Source organism: Loxodonta africana, chromosome 19, assembly GCF_030014295.1.
Source record: "Loxodonta africana isolate mLoxAfr1 chromosome 19, mLoxAfr1.hap2, whole genome shotgun sequence".
NCBI classification, from domain to species: Eukaryota; Metazoa; Chordata; class Mammalia; order Proboscidea; family Elephantidae; genus Loxodonta; species Loxodonta africana.
Genome location: NC_087360.1, coordinates 81,618,667 through 81,643,141, shown reverse-complemented (window position 1 = coordinate 81,643,141; position 24,475 = coordinate 81,618,667). Strand labels below are relative to the sequence as shown.

Below are 24,475 nucleotides of genomic sequence, written 5' to 3'. Positions count from 1 at the left end.
CAGGGTGTCCTCTAGAGTAACAAAAGACAGCGCTTGGTTCACTTCAGTCTCTTCTGCTTTCAGTCCATCTACAGTTAGCTTATGAGTCATCCAAAAAGGGCGAGGAGTCTCAACTTCCAGAAACCACGCAGAAGCAATCTCATTTCAAAACTCACCTGTAGTTCCACTTGTGAAACAAATTATTGCAATGTCTTCAGGTGCTGGAGGCTGAGGCAGATGAGGAAAAAAAAAAGTTGTTCTAAGTCAGAATAGAGGAGAAAACTAAAAGCCACGAAGTTGTTGTTGCCGCTGACCCCATGTGTACAGAGCAGAACTGCTCCCCGGGGTTTTCCAGGCTGTGGCCTTTAGGAAGCAGACCACCAGGCCCGTCTCCTGAAGCACCTCTGAGTGGGTCTGAACCACCCACCTTGTGGCTTAACCGCTTACCCCACCCCAGGACTCCACACCACACAGATTCATCCATGGTTTCTACTAGTCTCCAAAATGGACAGATACAGAAGACCACAGAGGGCTGTGAGAGGGTCTGACACGCTGTACTTACCTTGGGCTTCTGTCTGTTGGCTCTTCCCAGGTTCTTAATTAGAAAAAGAAAAAAAAAATTCTTAAATGGAAATATTTTCTAAATGTAAAGAGTAAGGTCACATCAAGTCACGTAAGGTTGACTTTACTGTGAGGTTCACTCACAGCTGGTCCAAGGACAGCATAATTTTCAAATTAAAGAAACTAGAGCAATTTTACCTAACCCAAACCCAAGTATTTACCCGTTGTTCTAAGTAGCCACTTTCCAGATGTCTTCCTTCTTACATAAAACTATATAAATGGTACGAGGACTTGCGTTTGAAATAGGACTTATTCAAAAGACAGTAATCAAAGTCTTTTAAACTGTTTATCTGTCTCCACTCTCACTTCCTATTATGGTCTAATAACTAAGTCCTACTCTTAACTATAGCCAAAGATTTCTATCCACCGATTTAAAAAAACAGAAACACTGATGTCCAAGTAAACTAAGAGCTAAAGCGATGATAATTCTGCAAAAATTTTTTTCAAAATAATCTTTATCAGATCCAAAGTTCCACTTATCTGTTCAAAATTCTTACATAGCTTCTTGAGATCTCTAATACTTCAAAAACCTGATGTTAAAGAAAGTAAGACCACAATCGTATGCAACTTGGCTTTAAACTCATTTTTTTTTATGTTAGTGCACTATTTGCAAAGACGGCTTCATATCTGAAACATTCCTTACGTCTTAATCTAGAAAAAATATATAGCAATTGTAAAAAATGAGTTACTATTTTTAGGTTCAAAATGCAAAACTTTTACCTTCAAAAAGAACCATAAATAAACACTGAATTCTAGTTAATGAGAAGCATGCTGAAGTATTTAGGGGTGATGAAGTCTGGAGTTTACTTAAAATGCACCAATAAAATAAGATGGATTGATGAATGGGCAGAAGAAGGGAGAGATGGGTAAGTCACGAAACATACACATCAAAACGTTAACTGTCGCACTGAGGTAGTGGGCACGTGGCTGCTTACTGTAGGATTCTTTCAACTTATCTGTATGTTTGGGAAATTTTTCATAATCAAATATTGAGAAAAATAAAAAGTTCTACTTCTATTTTTGATCCTGAAAGAAATAAATGTTAATATAAACTTGATCACAAAATCAACTCTAATGTTCCTTTTGAATTCATCTGTTAAAAAGTTCTGGTTAAGAAATTAAAAAAAAACTAAACGTGAATCATATTTAACTAGAAAATGTAAACACATGAATCATATTTAACAGAACAATGTCCTTTATGAAGACAGCATTAATATAAACTTTATATTATAATCTTTAATCATATTCCCATGTAAATAATTTTTTTAATCTTAAAATTACGTCTTTATTATACAGCAGTCAAAAATGACCAAAAAAATTCCTGTGTATGTCTTGGCAGGTAGGGAGGGTGGAAGGAAAAGAAGAGATTATATTACTGTCAAAAGGGGTTTCAAGTTAAAAAAAAAAAAAAGGTGGGAAAATGCTAAGTAAAAAGCCAGCTATTAACTCAAATTAACAATAAAACACTCCCATCTGCTCTTATGCAGCCATGGTCTATGACACTGTGGGGAACGGGGGTGGTTCTGACAGAACAAACAAGTCTCCTGTGACTAGGATCCCCAGGAAGTATGAATTGCTACAAATTCTTACTTATAGCCTCAAATCTTTGTAGAAGGAGGAAAACTAAAAATACATTTTAAAGCTCTATTTACTGAACGATTTCAGAAAGAGATTGGCTTGCTATATGAAAACACATACTCTATTTGCCCTTTGATTCCCTATAATGTATACAAAAAAAGATCCTCCCCTTGACAGCTTCCTTGGATTGAACTCCAACCCAAGTTCGACTGGGGCATCAACTTCTTATATGATCTGACACAAGCAACCTATTTAAATACGGACCAGACTCATTTCCCTAGATTGGCTGCCTTTAAAGTTGTGATTAATGTGAATCTTCAGAAATTGAAAATAAAAACAATAAAATCAAACATCTACGTTGGAAGTCCACCAGGACTCTACCAAAAGCAATGTGGGAAAGAATAACGAGGCAGATCTCTATAGCTGGCTCTGTTCTAAAGACAAATGAGGGAGTGGGAGACACTGAAGTCTAAGGCGACACATACACTCGAACTTCCACCAAGTTCACATTTCCTGCGTTTATCAGCAGGACTGGTCAGCGCTTGTGGTACGATGGATTGCTTTTATATGGCCTTTCCCACCACGGCCCTGTAACTCCCACCCATTGGGCAGGACCATACAAATAATGTGACTGTGGCCCACCAAGAGGACTGGACAGCTGGCTGACAATGCAATTAAACTTCACGGCACTCATGTAGGGTGGGGCCGTGAAAATAAGGTCTATGGAACCGAAATGAAGGGACTGGTCAGTTTTGCCATCCCACTAGGCTTACAGTGAGCCATCCCAGGGGCAAGAGAGGAGGATCTCACTGCCACCAAGGAAGAAAAGCCAGGAGCAGAGTGTGTCCTTTGGACCCAGGATCCCTGAGCTGAGAAGCTCCTAGAACCAGAAGACTGACAGAGCTCTAACACTGCAGCACAGAAACGGCAGAGGAGACGGTGCAGCGGGCCTCCCAGCCGACACAGCAAGAAAGCTGAGCACTTTCTGACAGGAGGATTGCTGGAGGAGCAGGGTGCCTTCGGACGCTTGGTGGAGCTAAGTTTGCCGATCCCATGGACCTAGAGCTGAGTGTCTTCAGGGTGAGGCTTACTGCCAGAGTGGGGTGCCTCTAGGCACTTAGCAGCACAGCTAGAAGAGCTCTGTAACACTTGCCTAAGCAGGGCAGAGGCCTAGGGGCCAATGAGAGGCCTGCGGGCACAGCTGGGAGGAGGCTGTCCCGATTGAAGAACTGCACCCTGAGTTCTGTCCCTGAACCTGAATGGCAACCTGTTACTTCCCTAATAAAACCCCCCATAGTTGTGAGTATGGTCTGTGAGTTTTGTATGACCATTGCAACGAATTTTCAAACTCCGTACAGAAGTAGAGAGTGCCATGGGAGGGGGACGGTTGATGTCAGAATTGGTAAAAACTTGAAGCCATGTCTGACTTTCACCTCTCAGGCATCATCAGCCTTGGGCTGTTAATCTTGATTCTCCTTCCCCCTTGTGAAGTTAGAGGAGGTGAGACGCTATCCCCACGCCATTTTTACAGTTCTCTAGTTTTTTTTTTTTTTTAGAATAAATATGTGAGCGCTGCAACTCACTTTATGAGTGTTTTCTCTCGGATGTGCTATATTGATTGGCACACAGGCATGCATGTGGAATCTGTTTTTCCAATAATGAGATAGAAAGTTCTACTCTACATCTTCTATGAGTTGCTACGACTACCAGCCAGAGTTGGGATTGCATGGCCTCACTGGATATCACATCTGAGCCAAGAAGCCCTCAAGGAGGCCCTTCAGAGACACAAGCTGGGCAGAACGACTCACCTGCAATGCCTTCATGCTGATGATTTCCACCCCACACTTGCTGCCGAGTTCCACCAGATCACTGCCGTAGGAGTCCATGAGAACTATGATTTTAAGGCCTGGTATTAACTTATTCTCTACACCATCTAATAAGTGTTTGGCCTTCTCTACCTTGTCAACAAAAACCAGAGAGAGTTCAGCTGTAAAAGAAGAGATTCAGGGAGGAATAAAGTTCTGGGATCCTGAAAGCTTGACTCTATAATATCTGGTATAAGATTATTTTAATTACTACATTCTTTGAATAAAATGGTAGATGTTCACCTAAATAAAAAAGCCCTGTCAGATCAAATACAAGCAAATATAAAGCCACTGAATCTATCCAAGAACTAGGCTCATGTCCAACCCAAGATCACAGACGTACCTTTGTTGACTATGTATGTGATCGCTTCTGATCCAAGGGTTTCATAAAGTGGAACCACCACCATGGAATAAGCAAAGCATCCCTGTTCAATAATCACCCACTAAACAGTAAAGGTCAGGGGGAGAAAACAAGATGTTACAATATAATCACTCCAAGGAGAACAATAATCTAGAAAGATTCAATGTGAAAACATTTGATATTGTGAAATAAACGTTTCTGTAACTACTACTACACAGCAGGCACCATGAGGGATTCATAATGAGAACAAAACCCTTGTGCCCTTCTTAAAAAGAGATTGCAAGTTGCCTGAAGAATAGAGGCAAATATATGAAAAAAATCATCATACAGACAGTGACTGACTCAGATGGGACAGCCCATTAAGGGCCAAGGTGGATGCAGAAGGCTTCGTGGAGGAGGCAACTGAGCCTGCCCATTGCAAGAGAAGCAGGATTTGAACTTCTCTTCGGAAAGAAAGGTAAGAAGACTCCAACAGTGGGGGACTACTCCGTTCCAACAGAGGAAGGAAGGTCAGGGAGTACTATGATTGGGCTGACAAGGATAGTTCCAGGTGGGAAGCAGGGAGAGATGAGCCTGGAGAGGTAGGCCGGAGGAAGACTGTGGTCACGGAGGCATCTGGCTCTGGTCATGGAGGCATCTGGCTCTGGTCATCAGGCAGTGTGCAGCCACTGAATCTTTTCAGACAAAACAACGGCTGTAAAGTTTGAGAGACCTAAATCTGGGAGCAGTTTGCATATGGCCTGGAAACAGGAGAAGGTGGGCACATACTTGCCTAAGTGGAAAAACCTTTTTGGTAAAATATCCCCTGAAAAATGACGAAGGCAAGAAGGGATATAGTAACTGTTCACCCTGCCTCTAAATTCATCAGTCACATAGCAACTGATGTTCCTAAAAGGTGAATCTGGTGAGATCACTCTTTTAATTCCTCAGTGCACCCCATTACCTCTGGCTGTACTTCTCAAATGAAATCTTCTGCCGAACCCTAACACACAGCATAAATGAACGCACGGCTGCCGTGGGCAGGAGCACACTCACTTCCTTGGCCTGAATAGTTTTTTTCTTTTTTTTCCTGAAGCGGTTTTCAAGCTTCCAACATTGTGGTCAGGTCCCAGCTTAGTATTAGTAAGGGCACACGAGGAAGCCATGGCCTGGCTCTTACCTCTGTTTTCTGCCTCTTTTCCTGCCACTCCACACCCTACTCTATGCTTCAGTCCCATACAGACACAATGCTGTTTGATGAGAAGACGCCCTCGTTCCTGACATTGCTTCTGCCTCCTCACTCTTATTTCCTTCAAGGTTTGTATCTGAGAACTATCAAAGCCTCATACAGTAGGTGCCTAAGGGTTTGTACCTCAGGTCTGTTTTGAGCAAAGATGCCAATGAATTGATCTGGAGAGGCCTTGAAGCCCTTCTGGATAAGCGCCGAGCCCACACATTCTGACAATTCTGCAACCTAAAACAGGGAGGAAAAAAAAATCAGTAGCAGTTCAGGCCCCATCTTGAGTAACAAAGCTTCCTGCTGACTGACGGATGAGTCCAATATTTCAGCTTGCAAGTGGTGCCGCACGGAGACAGCCGGAAGGAACATGCAGGTACGACTTTATTTACAATTTTTTGTTTTACAAAATAGGGTTTTGTGCACCAGAATTCACTATTAAGAACTGACCACAGGCTTCCTTCTGCAAAGCAATTTCATTCCAACAACTGTAGGCCACGGCTGTTTATGTCAGAGTTTCTTACATACTTGTTTTTTTTATTTCAGTTTTTTTTAAATTATAAAACAGGAACGGAAAACTTTTTTTTTCATTTTGGTATTTAAAAAGAGCAGCAAAGCAGCCAAAACATGTCATTTGGTATAAACACAAAAAAAGCAAGTTTTTTGAGAGACCTTAAAGAAATAAGAACAAGCTGCCATCATTAGGTTCCACAATTTCATTCTTGAGAATGGTTTCTTAGAAAATAATTCAATCTTAGGACAGCAGGTTTTAAAAAGCCCTATGTACAAAGGTGTATGTTTCAAAACCATCTACAACTGTAAAACTATGAAGAAAAAAGAGACCAATGGCTGGATAGTTCAGTAAATGATGGTAAATCTCTCAGAAAATGCTACATACCTAATAAATATTACAATTACAAAGACATCTAATTTAGCAGACCATCTGTAAAGATATTATGTAAAATAAGTATAAAAATGTATACTATCACTATCGCAACTAAGCAAAAATAGGTAGATACACAAAAATTAGAGCAATATACCCGCCCCTATCCTTTCCACACACCCATCCCAAATAAAGTATAATTTGTTAAAAGTCTTAAATGAGGAGTTCTTTTCTTATTCGCAGTTGGTGAATTATCAAGGGTACATACATGCCCACACCCACAGGACACAAAGCCACACCCATGCCTGTCCTGGAATCCTGTTGGTCTGGCACACAGCACCAACCCAAGCCCCACCTGGAGCAACCACAACTGGCACTGGTGAGGTGGTGGCAAGAATAGCATTAACATGCTCATCACCTTCAGATTCCACGAGCTATTTCACAACTCTTGCTTACGCTTAAGGAATCATAACTTGTGAATTACCTGCAATTGTCTGCAAAGCTTATTAGGGTAATATGCACACATTTATGTATATAGAAAAAGGGTTCATGCCTTCCCTCAAGGGTTTATAGCCCCTAAAAAGGTCAGAATTACAGGTAGTCCCCGACTTACGATGGGGTTCCAATCTGACGGCTCCTCCATCATAAGTCGGTTCTGACAAAAGTCAAATCCCTCTTTTTTTTTTTTTAGTTTTCATTATTATTGCCTTTCATTATCACTAGCTTTAAAAATCCAATTTTTATTTGTCTTTGGGGGTTGGAAACACTGCATTTGAGAATGATAACATCAGCAAACCACACGCTGCAACACTGTATGTAGTACATATTACTAACAATAAACCAAACCAAGCCCACTGCCTTCGAGTTGATTCCGACTCACAGTGGCCCTACAGGATAGAGTAGGGCCGCCCCATAGGTTTCCAAGGAGCAGCTGGTGGATTCGAACTGCCGACCTTTTGGTTAAGCAGTCCTACCTCTTAACCACTATGCCACCGGGGCTCCATTACCACCAATAAGATGCACACACACAAAAAAAGACGGTCGTTAAGCGCAGTCCATGGTAACTCAAATACGTCCTAAGTTGGAGACTCCCTGTATTGGGCAGTGAAGAAAATGACTTGAATGTACGAGTCCTAAGCTGGCTTCAGTTAAGTCCAGTTTTATGTCTTTACCAGCCCCCACTGCAGGTTTGATACATAGAAATGCCAAAGGTTTCAATCTGCCTTGAAAATGCAACTTGAAACGGACGTGTCTTCCCTCTCCCAGCCAACAAACGTAACAGAGGTGATCCAGAAAGCACCAGTAGCCTGTGAGGCCTCAGGGTCATCACGCAATGATCTATGCCCGACGTTTTCCATGTGAACTGTTTTCATACCATTTTTGAAAATGAGGGATCTTGGAAACTCTAGGGATGGGAATCAGCTATTTAGCTCTGGTAAGGCAAAATAAATCCCTCTGGTCACCTGAGATACAGTTCATTGCTCCTTCCACAGGCAAGGTTATGATATGCTACTTCACCTTGTCACTCTCTTGAAAGAGATTAAACACTACACAAAACAAGGCCTTCTGTATTTTGCTGACCGCCAACAGTTGTGTGCTGGGCGAGCCTACTCAGGGATGCCCAAGAAGAAAGACCTAGTGATCTACTTCCGAAAAACTGAAAACCCTGGAGGCCCAGTTCTGCTCGGACACACACGGGTCACCGTGAGTCAAGAGTCAACTACACAGCAACTGTGCTGTTTTTCCCCCAGATGACGGGTGGGACCAAGAGGTGCTCTTCCACACATGGGACTCTGTGGCTCCCAGTGGACACTCCACCCCAAATACACCAAGTACTAAGAACATCTTTCACACAAAACCTGAAAGGAGGGAGTTAATTCATAGTCATGAATGCCCCAGGGTTACCTGCTCCTAGAGCCAGGAGAAGCAGGGGACTAGGGGCAGAAAGCCGTCTCCTGGATGGCTGGCTGGGAACAAAGGGCAGCCAGGCTGACCCTGGCCGCTGCTTCTGCGTGTCCTCAGGGTCCCGCTTGGACTGGGGAAAGCAGGGGACTAGGGCCAGAAAGCCGTCTCCTGGACGGCTGGCTGGGAACAAAGGGCAGCCAGGCTGACCCTGGCCGCTGCTTCTGCGTGTCCTCAGGGTCCCGCTTGGACTGGGGAAAGCAGGGGACTAGGGCCAGAAAGCCGTCTCCTGGACGGCTGGCTGGGAACAAAGGGCAGCCAGGCTGACCCTGGCCGCTGCTTCTGCGTGTCCTCAGGGTCCCGCTTGGACTGGGGAAAGCAGGGGACTAGGGCCAGAAAGCCGTCTCCTGGACGGCTGGCTGGGAACAAAGGACAGCCAGGCTGACCCTGGCCGCTGCTTCTGCGTGTCCTCAGGGTCCCGCTTGGACTGGGGAAAGCAGAGGCAAGCAGATTTGTCAGGACAGTGATAAAAATAAAAATAAAAACCAGTATCTTCCTGCTGTGCCACCAGTGATCCACGAGCTCCTATTTAAACCGCTACAGCAGTGAATCATTGGGGACTAAAGAGTGACAAGAGTAAAAACACCCAGCTCTGCACTCAGACAGCAACACAGACAGCAACACAGGTGTCTCCTCTGGACATCTATGCTGTTCCCTGAGCTGCCCCGGGTTTAAAATGTCACCCCAGTTTCAAGGTGGTCATCGACAGCTTTGAGCATTAGCACGACGAACCGGAAAAGCCCACAAGACGGCCACAGGCTTCGCTTCTGGTCCTGGTTCTGCCACTGGCCGGCTGTGACCTTGGCTGAGTCATAGCCCTTCCTGAGGCATGTTTTCCTTTTCTTCTATAACATGAGAGGGTTACTCTGGATTGAGCTTCTAGACTTTTCCAGCACCCCTCCGGGGAGAGGAGTAACCCTACTCCCAGGGGGTCTGCGAGAAGTTATCGGCCTCAAGCACCTGTCTAGAACTCTGTCTTACAATTCTATTCTAATTCCAGCGTATCCACGTCAGTTCTGAAAGAAAGTGCTCTGAGCCATCGGTTAAATCACTCAGCTAGTCCTTCCTAAATCTTTGGGTAAAGCTTCTCTCTATTTGGATGCTCCACATTGATCCCAAAGCTAGGCTAGTCCAGCACATATACTTTCTAGAAACCTTCCAGACCTAACATTCTAAGGCTCTAAGAACTAAGGTGTTCAAGCACCACAGCCTGCAAGTAATCCACACAAGCCAGAAAACTCACCTCCTTGTACGAAAGCCATTCATACGGTTGGTCTGGTTTCCGGGAGCCCAAACAAGGCCCATTATCTAAAAAAGAAAAAGCAATGAAAAAACAAAAGATGAGTTTAACAGGTATAAATAATTCTAGGTTTTAATTTGCATTCCACCTCCTCCTCCAAAGAATCAGGTCCTCAGATTAGAAACAGGTCCAGACTGGAAATGCTCCCCCTCCGGTTTTCATCTGATGCTTTGTTTTCTTGTTTGTTTGTTAAACAGGGCAGCAGAATGGGGGCTGGGGCGGGGGGGGAGAAGAAAAGGCAAATACAACTTGGACACTCGGTTTGTGAACTTCTCTTTAACACCCTATTGGTTCCGAAGGAGAAAGGTGGTGGTCTCCTGTAGAGACTTACAGCCATGGAAACCCTAGGAGGGTGCTGTAGTTCAAGGAGGAAAATGTAATTTTTACGTGCCCAAATTCTGATGATCAAAGGTATCAAGAATTGCCTGGAATCCTAATTGTATGGATGAAGCCTTGATTCCAGAGAAACAAAAATCAAGAAAAGATGCAAAATGAGGGGGGGTGGGGGGCATTTATGAAAGCAAAGGTTAAGAAACAGCACTCTCCCAGGATGTGTCCTGAATCAAATTAGGTCCTGAATCAGCAGGAAGAAACAGAAGTCACAGACTTAGTCACCCTGAGGACTAGCACATGGAGGCCCTGGGTGGCACCATCAGTTAAGCAGTCAACTACTAACTGAAAGGTTGGCGGTTCAAAACCACCAAAGGCACCTCAGGAGAAAGGCCTGGTGACGTACATCTGCAAGGTCCCAGGCTTGAGAACCCTAAGGAGCGGTTCTCCTCTGCACACATGGGGTCGCCACCAGTCGGAACCAACTGAACGGCAACCGGTTTTTGGTTTTAAGGACTGGCAGCACAGTAACAACGACAATCCCAAACCATTTCTATTTGGAATTCTCCAAGTGTCTTTCTACAGATTAACCCCAAACTGATGACGTTCACTCTGTACTCTGAGCACAGGCAGAGGGGCTGGCTGTTGAAGGGAAAGCTCTGTCCAGCTAAAAATGGCTGCTGCGTTGAGCTGATCAGCGTTGACGATAGACGGGAACGTTCCTTAACCTGAGCTCCGTGTTGCCCTATTAAAACGTAACCTGCAAAGCAGCACCTTCCATGGGGAAATCCGACGTGGGACGTGTGGTCATCTCCCATCTGACCACGGTATCTGCATTTCTGTCTGGAGAGCCTAACACTTCCTGCTTCAGACCCCAGCTCTGAGTGTTAGTTAGGTGATCTGACCCAGCTGGGGGCTAGGGGAAGTGGGAAGAAAAGCAGAGAATGGTTCCATCTAGGGCCCTGGCCAGCCTGGCCCTCTGACACAGTCAGGCCCTAGAGAAGTGTAAAGTATGTGTAGATTCAACAACCAGTTATGAAGCCGGGAGAACCAGGCCTGTCCAACCCCCTTCTCCCCACACGGCCTTCTCTGCTAATTCTACAGCAGTTCCAACAAAAACAGAAGGCAGCGCCAGGCGGGCTTCATTTGCAGACCCTGGTCCATTTACAGGGCCTGTAACAAAGACAGGGCTGCACATGACAAATTCCATCAGATGTTGTTTACAGAGAAGAAAAAAAATACTCTAGTCATATGCAATTATACACTTTTATTCCTCAAGAACAGAGATGGCAAACTACAGCCAGGGGCTAAACCAGGCTTCCACCTGTTTCTGTAAATACTGTTTTACTGGAACACAGCCACACTCACCTGTTCACCTGAGGCTGCAGTGGAGTAGTCGTAAGAGATCGTATGGCCCACGAACCCTACAGTATTTACCATCTGGCTCTTCACAGAAAAGGTTTGCTGACTCCTGCACTAAATGGTGGTAATTAACCCCTAGATTCACTTGGGAAACTTAAAAACACTATACTTAGGCCCTACTAACAGACATTCGGATGTAATTGGACAGGCATGGGGTCTAGGCCTTAGTGTTCTTAAAAAGATTCCCCAGTAACACTCATGAGCGGCTAAGGTAGAGAACCACTGATAACGAGGGAACTCAATCCTTACAAATGGCTTCCTAGGTATGGTTTAAAAACTCAGCTGGGTTCTCCCACCATTCAACAAACTTCTGACCATGTTACTCGCATGTTGGCTTTTGCTCGCCTGTAAAAGCTTACTCCTATAGTAGAAAATGAAATCTTGGAATAAAAAGCTCTGAAAAAAGGGAAAAAACAAAAAGTGACCTACAAAGCAGTCCCCTCTAATCAGTATAGATTAGGAAGACTGAACTTATTTTTCAACTTCTCTGAAACATTCACATATGAAGTATCATTCTCCAAGTAGAGATAAAGTGGCCCCAAAAAGTTATAAAACTTGTTTTAAGATCGTGGGAGAGTCAGAATATAATGGAAGTCATGAGAGCATCCAACAATACGCTTTGTGGCTGTGGTGAAGAACACACACACACACACACCCCTTCAAGTAGCCATGTTAGGCTATTGTACCTCATGGATATTTACTACCACAGATAAACCCTAACCCTGACACTGACTTTGAAGAAGTTCACAAATAACACATAAGTTTACTTTCCCTGTATAGTACAGCTTAACAAATCTGCCTCAATATATACACTTGTCCACCCAAAACCAAACCCATGACTCTGACTCATAGCGACCCTATAAGACAAAGTAGAACTGTCCCATACGGTTTCCAAGCAGTGTCTACTGGAATCGAACTGCTGGCTTTCTGGTTAGCAGCTATAGCTCTTAACCACTACGCCACCAGGGTTTCAGTTTTTAGGTATCAGGATTATCAGGGCAGACACACTGAACTAAGCAACCCAACTTTACTAACATCAAGTGGAAAACAAGGGCACATACTATGCGACATCTTGTAGGGACAGAGAAAGCAAAGGCACAGAGTCCCTGACTCTAAAGTGAACACAATCTAGCTAGCAGTGACAAAAGTAAAAGCTAAGCACTAAAAGATTTAAATAACAAAACATGGATTCTAAATACCACTTATAGAGAGGAACCTGGTACAAGCAAAAAGAAAGAGGTTAAAACAAAAAAGGGCAGGGAGGAGAGCGGTGGGTATTTTCCCTTCACTGAGGACACCTCGGTGGAGCAGCTATTGTGTGCCAGGCACCGTGCAGGTGCTGAGAGACGTGACAACTGATCGCTGCCCTGTTCTCCAGCACAGGCTCGTGCAGCAGACAGCAGGTAAACACAGCGATATGGGCAGGTGCTGATACAGAGGTAGGTGTAAGATGCTGGGAGGGAAATGGTGTAAAATCCCTCACTTGAAAGTGGGGATGAAATGACAGACTAGAAAGACTTTAAAAAAAAAAAAAAAAAGTGATATGAATTTTAAAAGATCAGTAGGAATACATCAACTACCCTGGCTGAGGATGGCAAGGAGGCAAAAGTACACAAACGCTTGGGGTCATGAAAAAGCAGGGTCATCACGGCTTTGCAGGAAGTTGAGTGCAACTCCCGAGAGGCCTGCAAGCAGAGAGGGTAGAAAGGAAGGCAGATGCCAGGTAGTTGTGCCACAATTAGTAATTAAGTGTAATTCCATGAGCCAACATTTCCAACAGTGTCTGATGCAATGCTGCCTCCTTGGGATGTCAGTTCTTATGAGTTTCATGGTCAAGTGAGTTTGAAAAATGCTGGACTAGGCCCAATTAAACAGGGTCTCTTTATTGCAGGAAATGTCAGAGCTTATAATGAGCTAATCAAATACAGAATATGCTGAAAACATGTCTGAGAGCAGAACCCCTTTCCACAGGGAACACTTACATGGTCTGACATGCTTTGGGACTCACTCTGGAAACGTTAAGCGTGGAGAAAGACAGACGTGAGCAACCTACTTTTCTTAATGAAAACTACGTATTTCCTATTTTTTCTTAAGGAAAAACATGCAGCATTCGTCACAAATTAAGGAAAACGCTTACTTGACACCTGCATACCCCTCTGGAAGACTTCATATAATGTTCTGACATCATCGTAGATGTACACCAAGAGCTCGTCACTATCAAGGAGCGCGGATCTTCGAGCACCATCACTACCCTATTGAAAAAGAAAAACAGAGGAGCATGTTAGAAGGAGCAATCAACCCAGCTGCATGCCCAGTGGGTTCTCCACGCTGCCCCCTGCCCCGGCCCAGGCTCCTGCAGGACTGCTTGGTATTTGTGAATGACTGAAGCCCAGGGGCTGCTGCTGCGCTAATATCAATCAATGGTTCACCTGGAAGGAAGCAGGGCTAAGAGGACCCCTGAGGAAAGGAAGCAACTGAACAGGGGGGAAAAAAAGAGGTCCATAGCCCTACAAACTTCAGTCCTGCCAAACAAGAGGAAAGAGCAGGAGAGAAGCTGCAAACTTGCCACCACCACATATGCTGTGATCATTCTCAAACTACTGCCATCATCAGCTCTTTTGGAAATGGCACTTTGTTCAGTTTTATCTCCATGTTGTTGCTGTTAGCTGCTGTCAAGTCAGCTCCCGACTCACAAAAACCCCATGCACAAGAGAGCAGACTGTTGAGATCTATAGGGTTTTCACTGATTTTCCAAAGGAGACTGTCAGACATTTCGTCCTAGTCTTAGTCTGGAAAACACCACTGAAGCCTGTATAGCAGCATAGCAACATGCAAGGCTCTACCGACAGACAGGTGGAGGCTGCACCTGAGGCACATGGGCTGGGAGTCAAAGGTGAGAATTCTACCCTGAATCCCACTGACTCCCTTTGTTATCTATATTCTTTTTCATATCATTTCCATTGTTTTACCTCTTCACCAACTGCAATACAATCTGTGAGGAACTTCGGTTTCTCATATAGTATTTAACAGTTAAAATCATCAACTACAAAATGTACTGGCGGAGAGAGACATCTTTACTAGCTTGATTTACGTACCTCATAAGCATGCAGACCTGGTATCCATGTGAGCCCTTCTGGAACTTACTGTCATTTGTTGGCTCAGTAAGTGCCATTTGTTGTCTGCTAAGCTACCACAGATAAGACAGTTCCTGTCCTCACAGGGTAGCAACAGCAGTCTTAGGAGGTAGTGGTTCTCAACCTGTCAGGCTGTGGAGTCCTTTGAGGCCACAGAGATATTGCAAAGGGTCCAGGTACCCATAGGAACCCCAAACATTCTTTAGAGACTGATGACTGATAAGTAAAAACCAAATACATACATATATATATATATTTTTTTAATTTCAAGGAGGAGCCTTCACATTTGCAATGGTCAGAAAACACTTTCTCAGAGGAAATTAGACAACAATACAGGAATTCTGGTACCATAAGAGAGGGTGGTTCAAAAGTAGGAGAAAGTAAAAGACTTTGTGAAGAAGGAGGCATTCTAGCTGGGTCTCAAAGAGCAGATGGTTGGGGAAGGCAGAGATGACGGGGGCGGGGGGATACATTCCAGGGAAGACCCAACAAGGAACCGTCTGTAAGGTAATGTCTGCCACATCAGGTTTCACGGATGCTATTTTTTTTTTTTTTTTTTTAATTTGGACTCTTCACTTCCCCCCCACAAGCTCTTTCTTTTCGTTTCCCCCAAGTTATAACTTATATGCCATCATTTTCGTTTTCTGGTTGTTTTTTTTTTTTTCTTTCTTTCATTTAAATGGTACAGAAATACACCAAGGAAAAAATGACTAACCACTATTAACAGTCTGGTGAGTTCTTTCTAGACCTTTTTTCTATACTTATACATTTATACACATTGAATATCTACTATGTGCCAGATATGTGTATTTAACCCTTGATCTAAAACTCCTAATAGTTTTCTAGAGTAAATAGCACCTAAGCATATAGTCTAATCAACACATAACCTTTTCTATCTTAGCAGAAACTTTCAAATACCTACAGCTATAATTCTAAACGTAATTACTAACTACAACATGCTACTTTATAAAAGTTATTCCTCATGTGCATAAAAATAGAAAAATCTCTTTACTATTGTATCATACATTATCTCTTAATCTCTGAGTCTGTTTTCTGTAAAATGGGGTTACCATGTATTCACTTCCAGGGTTACTTTTAGTTACACAAGAATTTTTCTATAAAATATCAATGTGTAAGATATTACTCAGACACCTTATAAATGCCCTAATTACAAGTCCTTCTTAGCCTATTTCTTTACTCCAACAAATACTCAGACTAAGCTTCAGAAGCAATAAAGAACAGAGGAAACCCTGGTGGTGGAGTGATTAAGTGCTACAGCTGCTAACCAAAGGGCTGGCAGTTCAAACCCACTAGGCGCTCCTCGGAAACTCTATGGAGCAGTTCTACTCTGTCCTATAGGGTCGCTATGAGTTGGAATTGACTCAACAGCACTGGGTTTGGCTTCTTTTTTTTTTTTTTTTTTTTTTAATATATATGAAGAACAGAAGCCTCTTCAACCCAGGGAACCACCGAAAAGATCCAGGACATCAAGGCTAAGGTAGGCAGAGACAAATGGAGGGGGACAGAATGAAAGTGAATAGGGAGAGTGGGAAGCGGTAAAAAAGGAGGAAGTAAGAGGTGTGCATGGTGAAGGGGCACTGACAGCCACTAACACTGCTTCCTGGCCACTAGCGCCAACTAACTCTGCCTGTCAAAGCGTGGCCTGAACGTGCAGGCAGCCCTGCAGTCCACGGGCAGGTCCTCAGGATACTGTTTACAATGGTGTCTTCTATCCCTCTCATCAGGACACTAATACATTTGTGGTATTCCTCAGTGGTATCTCTTCAAAAGTAATACCACCCTCCCTCTGCATTCTGCTGAGTGGTTCTCAGACCTGTAGATGGGGGCAGGTGGGAATCGGGTGACTCAAACAAAAAGCTTGTTCTGAAGGAGCCCAAGTCTTATCCTTAAGTGACCAGAGGGACTTCTAGAGCCTGGGTCTGGCTGGAGCTCTGGCAGAGTAGACGTACGCAGGGTAGGTAAGAATGAGAAACACGAGGAGGTATCTGAAGAGCTCGGGATTACCCTAGAGCTGAGGTCTTCCAAGTCTGTTCTGGGCCCACCTACCACATGTTAGGAAAGCAAATTCTCAGGCCCCTACCCCAGACCTACCGAATCTGAAACTCTGGGAGTGTGACTCGGTAATGCGTATTCTAACAAGCCCTTCAGACGATTCGGGTGCACATTCAAGTTTGAGAACCACAGTGCCGGAGCAGATCAATGGTGAACAACCAGTAATGATTTAAAAAGAAACTTACAAGGAACACAACTGGATGGAGGGGAAGAGATGAAAGAGAAACCAACTTAAACACGCCTGGACAGGGCAGGCTGGGGGAATGAGAACACTGATGCCAGACACAGGACGGCTTTGATGAATGCGATTTGGCAAGGGACCGGGTGTGGAATCGGAGGGGGAATCAGAGGCGGAGAAGAGAGTGCTTCCATCTTAACAATAGAAAATGGGGTTGGGGGGTGCTTGAAAAAAGAGATTAAGTTTAGCTTTGGATATTATATATATATATATATATATACACATTTTTTGGATATTATGGAGACCACACTCCTTCAAGACAGTCTTTCAACTTCCCAATTCTTGGGCAAATCACCATTCTAGAGTAGCATTTTATAACAAAACTTTTGGCTATATAATTCTTTGACTAGGCTAATTTTTTGCTGGCATATACTCTTCTAGACTTTGAGAAACATGGAGGTAAAATAGCCAAATCAAAGTTAGTGAAGTTAATTGTTTCCCAATGAAAGCCATTACCTTGATAAAGCAACCTGAAGACAAGATATTTATTATTATTCAACTAAGTCTAATCAGCAAAAGCCTGAAGGTGAAGCTGTAAACAGTATCTATGCCGAAAGAAACAATGAAGCACAGGTGAAACGGGTAAAAGGTACATTGCTACTTAACTGTAGGGCAAACCCCAATTTCAGGACAGAAGGCTGGATAAACAGGGAGGGAAGGCGCCAAGCCGCAAGGTCTGTGCTCTGAAATTATCACACATTCCTCTGAGAGTCATCACTTTTGATGTGTGTCAGTTCTCACTGACCGGAGATGTTACACTTAAACACTGGGTTTTCTACCAGATGTTGTGGAATTGATTTTCACTCATGGTGACCCCATGTGTGTCAGACTACAACTATGCTCCACAGGGTTTTCAATGGTTGATTTTTTTGGAAGTAGATCAGGCCTTTCTTCCAATGTGTCTCTGGGTGGACTCGAACCTTTAACGTGTCCGTTAGCAGTCAAGCACATTAACCACCTGCATCACCCAGGCTGGCGACCTACAAAGGTGAGGGAATGCGCTCGTAGTATTGGGAAGCACGGCTGTAACACCTGTAGCCCCAAATGTCTGTATGTGTTTCAGAACAGAGCCATTTGAAAAGGAGATTTCATTATTGGGTTATTCAAGCACGTGGCCATTTCTAGGCACATCTACTTAAATGAAAAATCCTTAGAAGTTTGCCTTTATGGCCTTCTGACATAACCTACAGATGGATGGTGAAGGTGGGGGTTTCGGTCGTGCTAAGAAACAGGGCCAGCTGAGCAGACAGCCCTGACTGGATACGCATTAAGACTGTGAGTAAGGAAGGATTATGGGTCTATTTATTTCTTCTGCTACAGACTCTATAATGTGGTAACATAGTTTTCCCCGTTTAAAAAAATAAAACATTGTGAGTCAAAGATGCTAAAGTCAAATCAGTGGTCACAAGCATATTCTGCAATATCTACACAAGTTAACGTTCCTCTTGAGTTCATTCTCCCTATATGGGCTGAATTAGGAAATAAAAGTTCAAGTTCCCCTTCAGGACCGGGAAAGGCAGGGGGGTTGTAAGGGCGGGACAACAGTGAATATCTGAGTATCATCGGCTTCCCAAGTCTAGAGCTCTTGCTAACATTGGAAAAAAAGGAATACTTCATGGTGAGTTATTTCAGGCCACTCCCATGTTTAATACAAAGTAAATTCTATAGTTGAGGATTTCTTGGGGATGGAAAGGCTCAAGCTTTATAAATCGTAGTCTCATTCTTCTCAATCTATAAAATGGATATCTACAGAACATCAACAATTAAATAACCATCATGTTACTATTGTTTATTCCCTCTAAGGAGACAGAGAGGGGGGTTAGAAGGAGGAAGACAAGTAAGAGAGGGGAAGGGTGAAAATGATGAAGGGGAGGGCGAAAAAGCTGGGAGGGAGAACCAAGAAACTTATAAAGAGACTGCTGAATACCTGGCAGGGTTTTAATGCTACACCCGTCTCTAGGGAGAGGAACAGCTCGTGGAACCACAGCCCTGAGGGAAAATGACTTTTTTTTTCTCCTTCCAACTCTCTCCATGTGAAATACACTCTTCCCAGCATTTCGATTTCACAGGCTTCCCAGCCTGAGCAGACCAACATCACCCGCTTCTTTTGACAAACAGGCACAAAACGACCTTTCCATCCAGCAACTTTTCAGAGATCTCTGTCCATCACTTCCCATCTCCAGCAACACCAGATCGGATACAACAAACCAGGGCCTTTGAAAGGCCAGCCTATAGGTGCTCCCTTTCCCCAAAATTTCTGAATTACAATAGCACTTGGAAAGGTTATCTAAAAAATACCTAGAACCCAACATGCTGAACCATCAAGGTCACAGAACAGCAAGGAATGGTCAGGTTTAACTCACGCTCACTATTTAACTGGCTAACTTGCCCCCAATTTTTGTTTTTTTATTGTGCTTTAAGTGAAAGTTTACAAATCAAGTCGGTCTGTCACACAAAAACTTATATACACCTTGCTACACACTCCCAATTGTTCTCCCCCTAGTGAGACAGCCCACTCCCTCCCTCCACTCTCTCTTTTCGTGTCTATTTCACAAGCTTCTAACTCCCTTTACCCTCTCATCTCCCCTCCAGACGGGAGATGCCATCTTCAGCTCTACTGGCCATCGCAGTTCCCATCTTCAGCTCTATTGGCCATTGCAGTTCCCATCTTCAGCTCTACTGGCCATCGCAGTTCCCATCTTCAGCTCTACTGGCCATCGCAGTTCCTATCTTCAGTTCTACTGGCCATCGCAGTTCCCAACCTCAGTTCTACTGGCCATCGCAGTTCCCAACCTCAGCTCTATTGGCCATTGCAGTTCCTATCTTCAGTTCTACTGGCCATCGCAGTTCCCAACCTCAGTTCTACTGGCCATCGCAGTTCCCAACCTCAGCTCTATTGGCCATTGCAGTTCCCATCTTCAGCTCTATTGGCCATTGCAGTTCCCATCTTCAGCTCTACTGGCCATCGCAGTTCCTATCTTCAGTTCTACTGGCCATCGCAGTTCCCAACCTCAGCTCTATTGGCCATTGCAGTTCCTATCTTCAGTTCTACTGGCCATCGCAGTTCCCAACCTCAGCTCTATTGGCCATCGCAGCTCCCATCTTCAGCTCTATTGGCCATTGCAGTTCCCATCTTCAGCTCTACTGGCCATTGCAGTTCCCATCTTCAGCTCTACTGGCCATCGCAGTTCCTATCTTCAGTTCTACTGGCCATCGCAGTTCCCAACCTCAGTTCTACTGGCCATCGCAGTTCCCAACCTCAGCTCTATTGGCCATTGCAGTTCCTATCTTCAGTTCTACTGGCCATCGCAGTTCCCAACCTCAGTTCTACTGGCCATCGCAGTTCCCAACCTCAGCTCTATTGGCCATTGCAGTTCCCATCTTCAGCTCTATTGGCCATTGCAGTTCCCATCTTCAGCTCTACTGGCCATCGCAGTTCCTATCTTCAGTTCTACTGGCCATCGCAGTTCCCAACCTCAGCTCTATTGGCCATTGCAGTTCCTATCTTCAGTTCTACTGGCCATCGCAGTTCCCAACCTCAGCTCTATTGGCCATCGCAGTTCCCATCTTCAGCTCTATTGGCCATCGCAGTTCCCATCTTCAGTTCTACTGGCCATCGCAGTTCCCATCTTCAGCTCTATTGTCCATCGCAGTTCCCATCTTCAGTTCTACTGGCCATTGCAGTTCCCAACCTCAGCTCTATTGGCCATCGCAGTTCCCATCTTCAGCTCTACTGGCCGTCGCAGTTCCTATCTTCAGTTCTACTGGCCGTTGCAGTTCCCATCTTCAGCTCTATTGGCCATTGCAGTTCCCATCTTCAGCTCTACTGGCCATCGCAGTTCCTATCTTCAGTTCTACTGGCCATCGCAGTTCCCATCCTCAGCTCTATTGGCCATCGCAGTTCCCATCTTCAGCTCTATTGTCCATCGCAGTTCCCATCTTCAGTTCTACTGGCCATCGCAGTCCCCACGACGAGCTCTATTGGCCATCGCAGTTCCCATCTTCAGTTCTACTGGCCATCGCAGTCCCCACGACGAGCTCTATTGGCCATCGCAGTTCCCATCTTCAGCTCTACCGGCCATCGCAGTTCCCATCTTCAGCTCTACCGGCCGTCGTAGTTCTCCTCTTCAGCTCTACCGGCCGTCGCAGTCCCCACGGCCAGCTCTACCGGCCGTCGCAGTCCCCACGGCCAGCTCTACTGGCCATCGCAGTTCCCATCTTCAGCTCTACTGGCCATCGCAGTTCCCATCTTCAGCTCTATTGTCCATCGCAGTTCCCATCTTCAGTTCTACTGGCCATCGCAGTCCCCACGACGAGCTCTATTGGCCATCGCAGTTCCCATCTTCAGTTCTACTGGCCATCGCAGTCCCCACGACGAGCTCTATTGGCCATCGCAGTTCCCATCTTCAGCTCTACTGTCCATCGCAGTTCCCATCTTCAGTTCTACTGGCCATCGCAGTCCCCACGATCAGCTCTACCGGCCATCGCAGTTCCCATCTTCAGCTCTACCGGCCGTCGCGGTCCCCACGGCCAGCTCTACCGGCCGTCGCGGTCCCCACGGCCAGCTCTACCGGCCGTTGCGGTCCCCACGGCCAGCTCTGTCGCGGTCCCCACGGCCAGCTCTACCGGCCGTCGCGGTCCCCACGGCCAGCTCTGTCGCGGTCCCCACGGCCAGCTCTACCGGCCGTCGCGGTCCCCACGGCCAGCTGTGAGAGACCACTCAGCAATTTAACATTAACTGTCACAGGCGCTGTTTTCTATAAATCCGCCATTGCTTCCCACCTATTTCAAACCACTAGTCACTTCCAAGAAATGTTTCTAAGTTAGCAGACAGGTCTAACAACACATTAAAGAGAAACTCAATTAAGTTTCCTAAAATGTGACTTCAGCAAGAAAATGTAATTTAGCAAGGTTTTTCATGGTTTGTTTTTAAGAAGCCCCTGAAGTTTCAGAAAAGGTGCTAAAGTCACCTAAAGGTACCAAAACGCTGACGTGTATACGCTACCAAAGTACCATTTCTCAACAAAACACCCCTATCGCGTACACCTGCTTCCAGCCCATCCCCACTGCCCAACTGCTAGGATTGCTTGCCAAAAATGCCCTCAAATGTTATAACAATTTTCAGAAAAACTTGTTCAAAAATTTTCTGGGTACCATATCAGCAAAGTTGCTAGAGGCAAAATTAGAAGGACAATTCTTTGCCCATATTTTATCAGTGGCACAATCATCCTGTAATCAGGACCTGGGGAAAATGAGCCACAGGGAATAGTGACTGGAAACCTACAATTGCAAATGTTAAGTAAATGAAAGTTAATGGCTAAAAGCAGTTAAGATTTACACGAGAATTACTGACGTATATGAAGCCAGAGCATCAAACTAGGAGATTCTTCCCGAGTCTCACGTGCACTTCTGGTTCACTGTTCCAAAGCTCCCCAGAGACGGGAGTCATGCTATTTACAAATGTCTCCACAGAAACAGCCAGACGCTGTGGCTGCTCCTAATATTTCTCCCTGCCTCTTAGTTCTCACCGGCTACCTCCCACCTGGTTCAGGTTCCAGAGTCTAATGCCTCTGTCTGACAGGTGCTTTGACACTCCTTCCACAGACCCCCCTTGGCTTGTGTCAGTGAGAGTGAGTGACGCCCCCGCTGACCCCACCTACCCTTCCTGGACAACCTCTCCTCCTGCCCTTCCTATCCATCCATACGGCAATGCTAACCACATAAAGGTGAGCATCTACGATTACTGAGCACCGTAACTCGAGAACTATTCTCAAATTCAACAATTCAAGTCCTTTCCAAAAAAGGCAAAGTAAGTTCAGCATTTATTCCTAAGGTCTGTGAATTCTGAAAATCAGAGTTATATCTATTCCTACAAGCAAAGGGAAGTATGAGAAAGGCTATAACCAGATAGTGAAATTATGGGGGATTTTAGTTTTCTTTTTGCTTATTTGTAGTTTCAAATTGTTCTATAGGGAGCTTGCATAATTATTTTAATGACTTTATGCTAAAGTGGAACTTAAAAATTACATTTTGAGTGCCCCCACAATTCTCATATAATAATTAGGCATTTTATAAAGTCACTGCTAAATTATAAATGTCTCATCCGTACCTACGCTTGCCAACTACCCTCTTCATAGTGACACCAATGCTACTGGGATACTTTAGGTCCTCTGCCAGAGAGAAGGAATGACAAAACAGCACACATACCTATCAGAGAAAGTTAAACTCTAGTCATTACTGGTATATGACTGGCTAAGGTAAAATACTGTTACCTTTATAAATAGAAAGTCAACTTTCCCCAGCAGTTCAGTCATTCTATTTTTATATTTTGGCGTGAATTAGACTGACGTATCTTTTATATGTTTTAAGACTTTCACATTAATGAATCCAGGAGATTGTCTAAAACAAAACAAAGAACTAAAATCTCGTAAATAACAAAAAGCTATTAGTCAGCCCAGGGCTTCATCTCGAAGGACACACACTCTCCTCCTAGTGGGAATCAGCCCGGGAAAAAGCTGGAAGACCTTTCACCTCAAAATCTATAAAGTGGAACATGAGGCAGTTCTGCATTCCACAACACTGCTGTTCTGTGTGTATGCTGAAAGTAATAAATGCTGAACCAGAATTCTGACTTGGGTAGAAGAAACCTAGCAACTACAAAGACGAGGTGAAGAAGCAAAACACCACTGAGAACTTGGCTTCTTCATCTTTTCAACCCCTCACATATACTCCTAACCCTGAAGAGGGTAAGAAGGGAAGGGAGGCAGAGCAGGGGCACTAAGAATCCCTCTGGAAGGGTAATTTCAATGCACTGGTGCAGTGGTTACGACCTCGGCTGCTAACCGGAAGGTTAGTGGTCCAAACCCACCAGCTGCTGCACAGTAGAAAGATACAGCAGTCTGCTTCTGTGAAGATTTACAACCTTGGAAACCCTATGGGGCAGTTCTACTCTGTACTATAACCCAGTGCCATCGAGTCGATTCCGACTCATAGTGACCCTAGAGGACAGAGTAGAACTGCCCCACAGAGTTCCCAAGGAGCGCATGGTGGATTCGAACTGCCGACCCTTTGGTTAGCAGTTGTAGCACTTAACCACTATGCCACCAGGGTCTCCTCTAGGGTCACTATAAGTCAGAATTGACCTCGCGGCAATGGGTTTGGTTTGGTTTATGCCATTCCACCCATTAAGCCGTAACTGTACAACATGCGTTCAGGTTTAATTTTAGGCATGATGCGAGCGCAAGTCATACACATGGCACTCATCAACTCTAATTTAGAAGCCTCTGAGATGCCCCCGTTTAGTCATCTCCTGCCCTAAATTCTATGGCCATATTATTTTGGCAAGTCTTTGGTTTTGTATTATCCTATTGGAAATCTGAGTCCATTTTGACAGCTTGGGGACGTGTCATAAGGATTAGATATACCACAAGAGAAATTTTTCTGTCTCTCTTCTCTGATGAACTAAACCCCTGTTCAAGAAGAGACTCTGTGCCTGTCTTTTTCCCTCACAGAA

General features: G+C 44.6%; 1 protein-coding gene across 1 annotated transcript in view; it reads right to left on the bottom strand.

The window, feature by feature from the left end:
* The window catches only part of LOC100675480 (acyl-CoA synthetase long chain family member 1), a 67,411-nt gene that overhangs the window by 19,518 nt on the left and 23,418 nt on the right, over positions 1 to 24,475 (bottom strand). The window contains exons 3-9 of the mRNA XM_010592535.3: positions 13,655 to 13,769; positions 9,709 to 9,773; positions 5,756 to 5,857; positions 4,387 to 4,486; positions 3,987 to 4,165; positions 542 to 574; positions 156 to 207 (exon numbers count right to left, since the gene is read on the bottom strand). Of these exons, the coding sequence (XP_010590837.2) occupies positions 156 to 207; positions 542 to 574; positions 3,987 to 4,165; positions 4,387 to 4,486; positions 5,756 to 5,857; positions 9,709 to 9,773; positions 13,655 to 13,769 (646 nt within the window). The remainder of the gene's footprint in view (positions 1 to 155; positions 208 to 541; positions 575 to 3,986; positions 4,166 to 4,386; positions 4,487 to 5,755; positions 5,858 to 9,708; positions 9,774 to 13,654; positions 13,770 to 24,475) is intronic.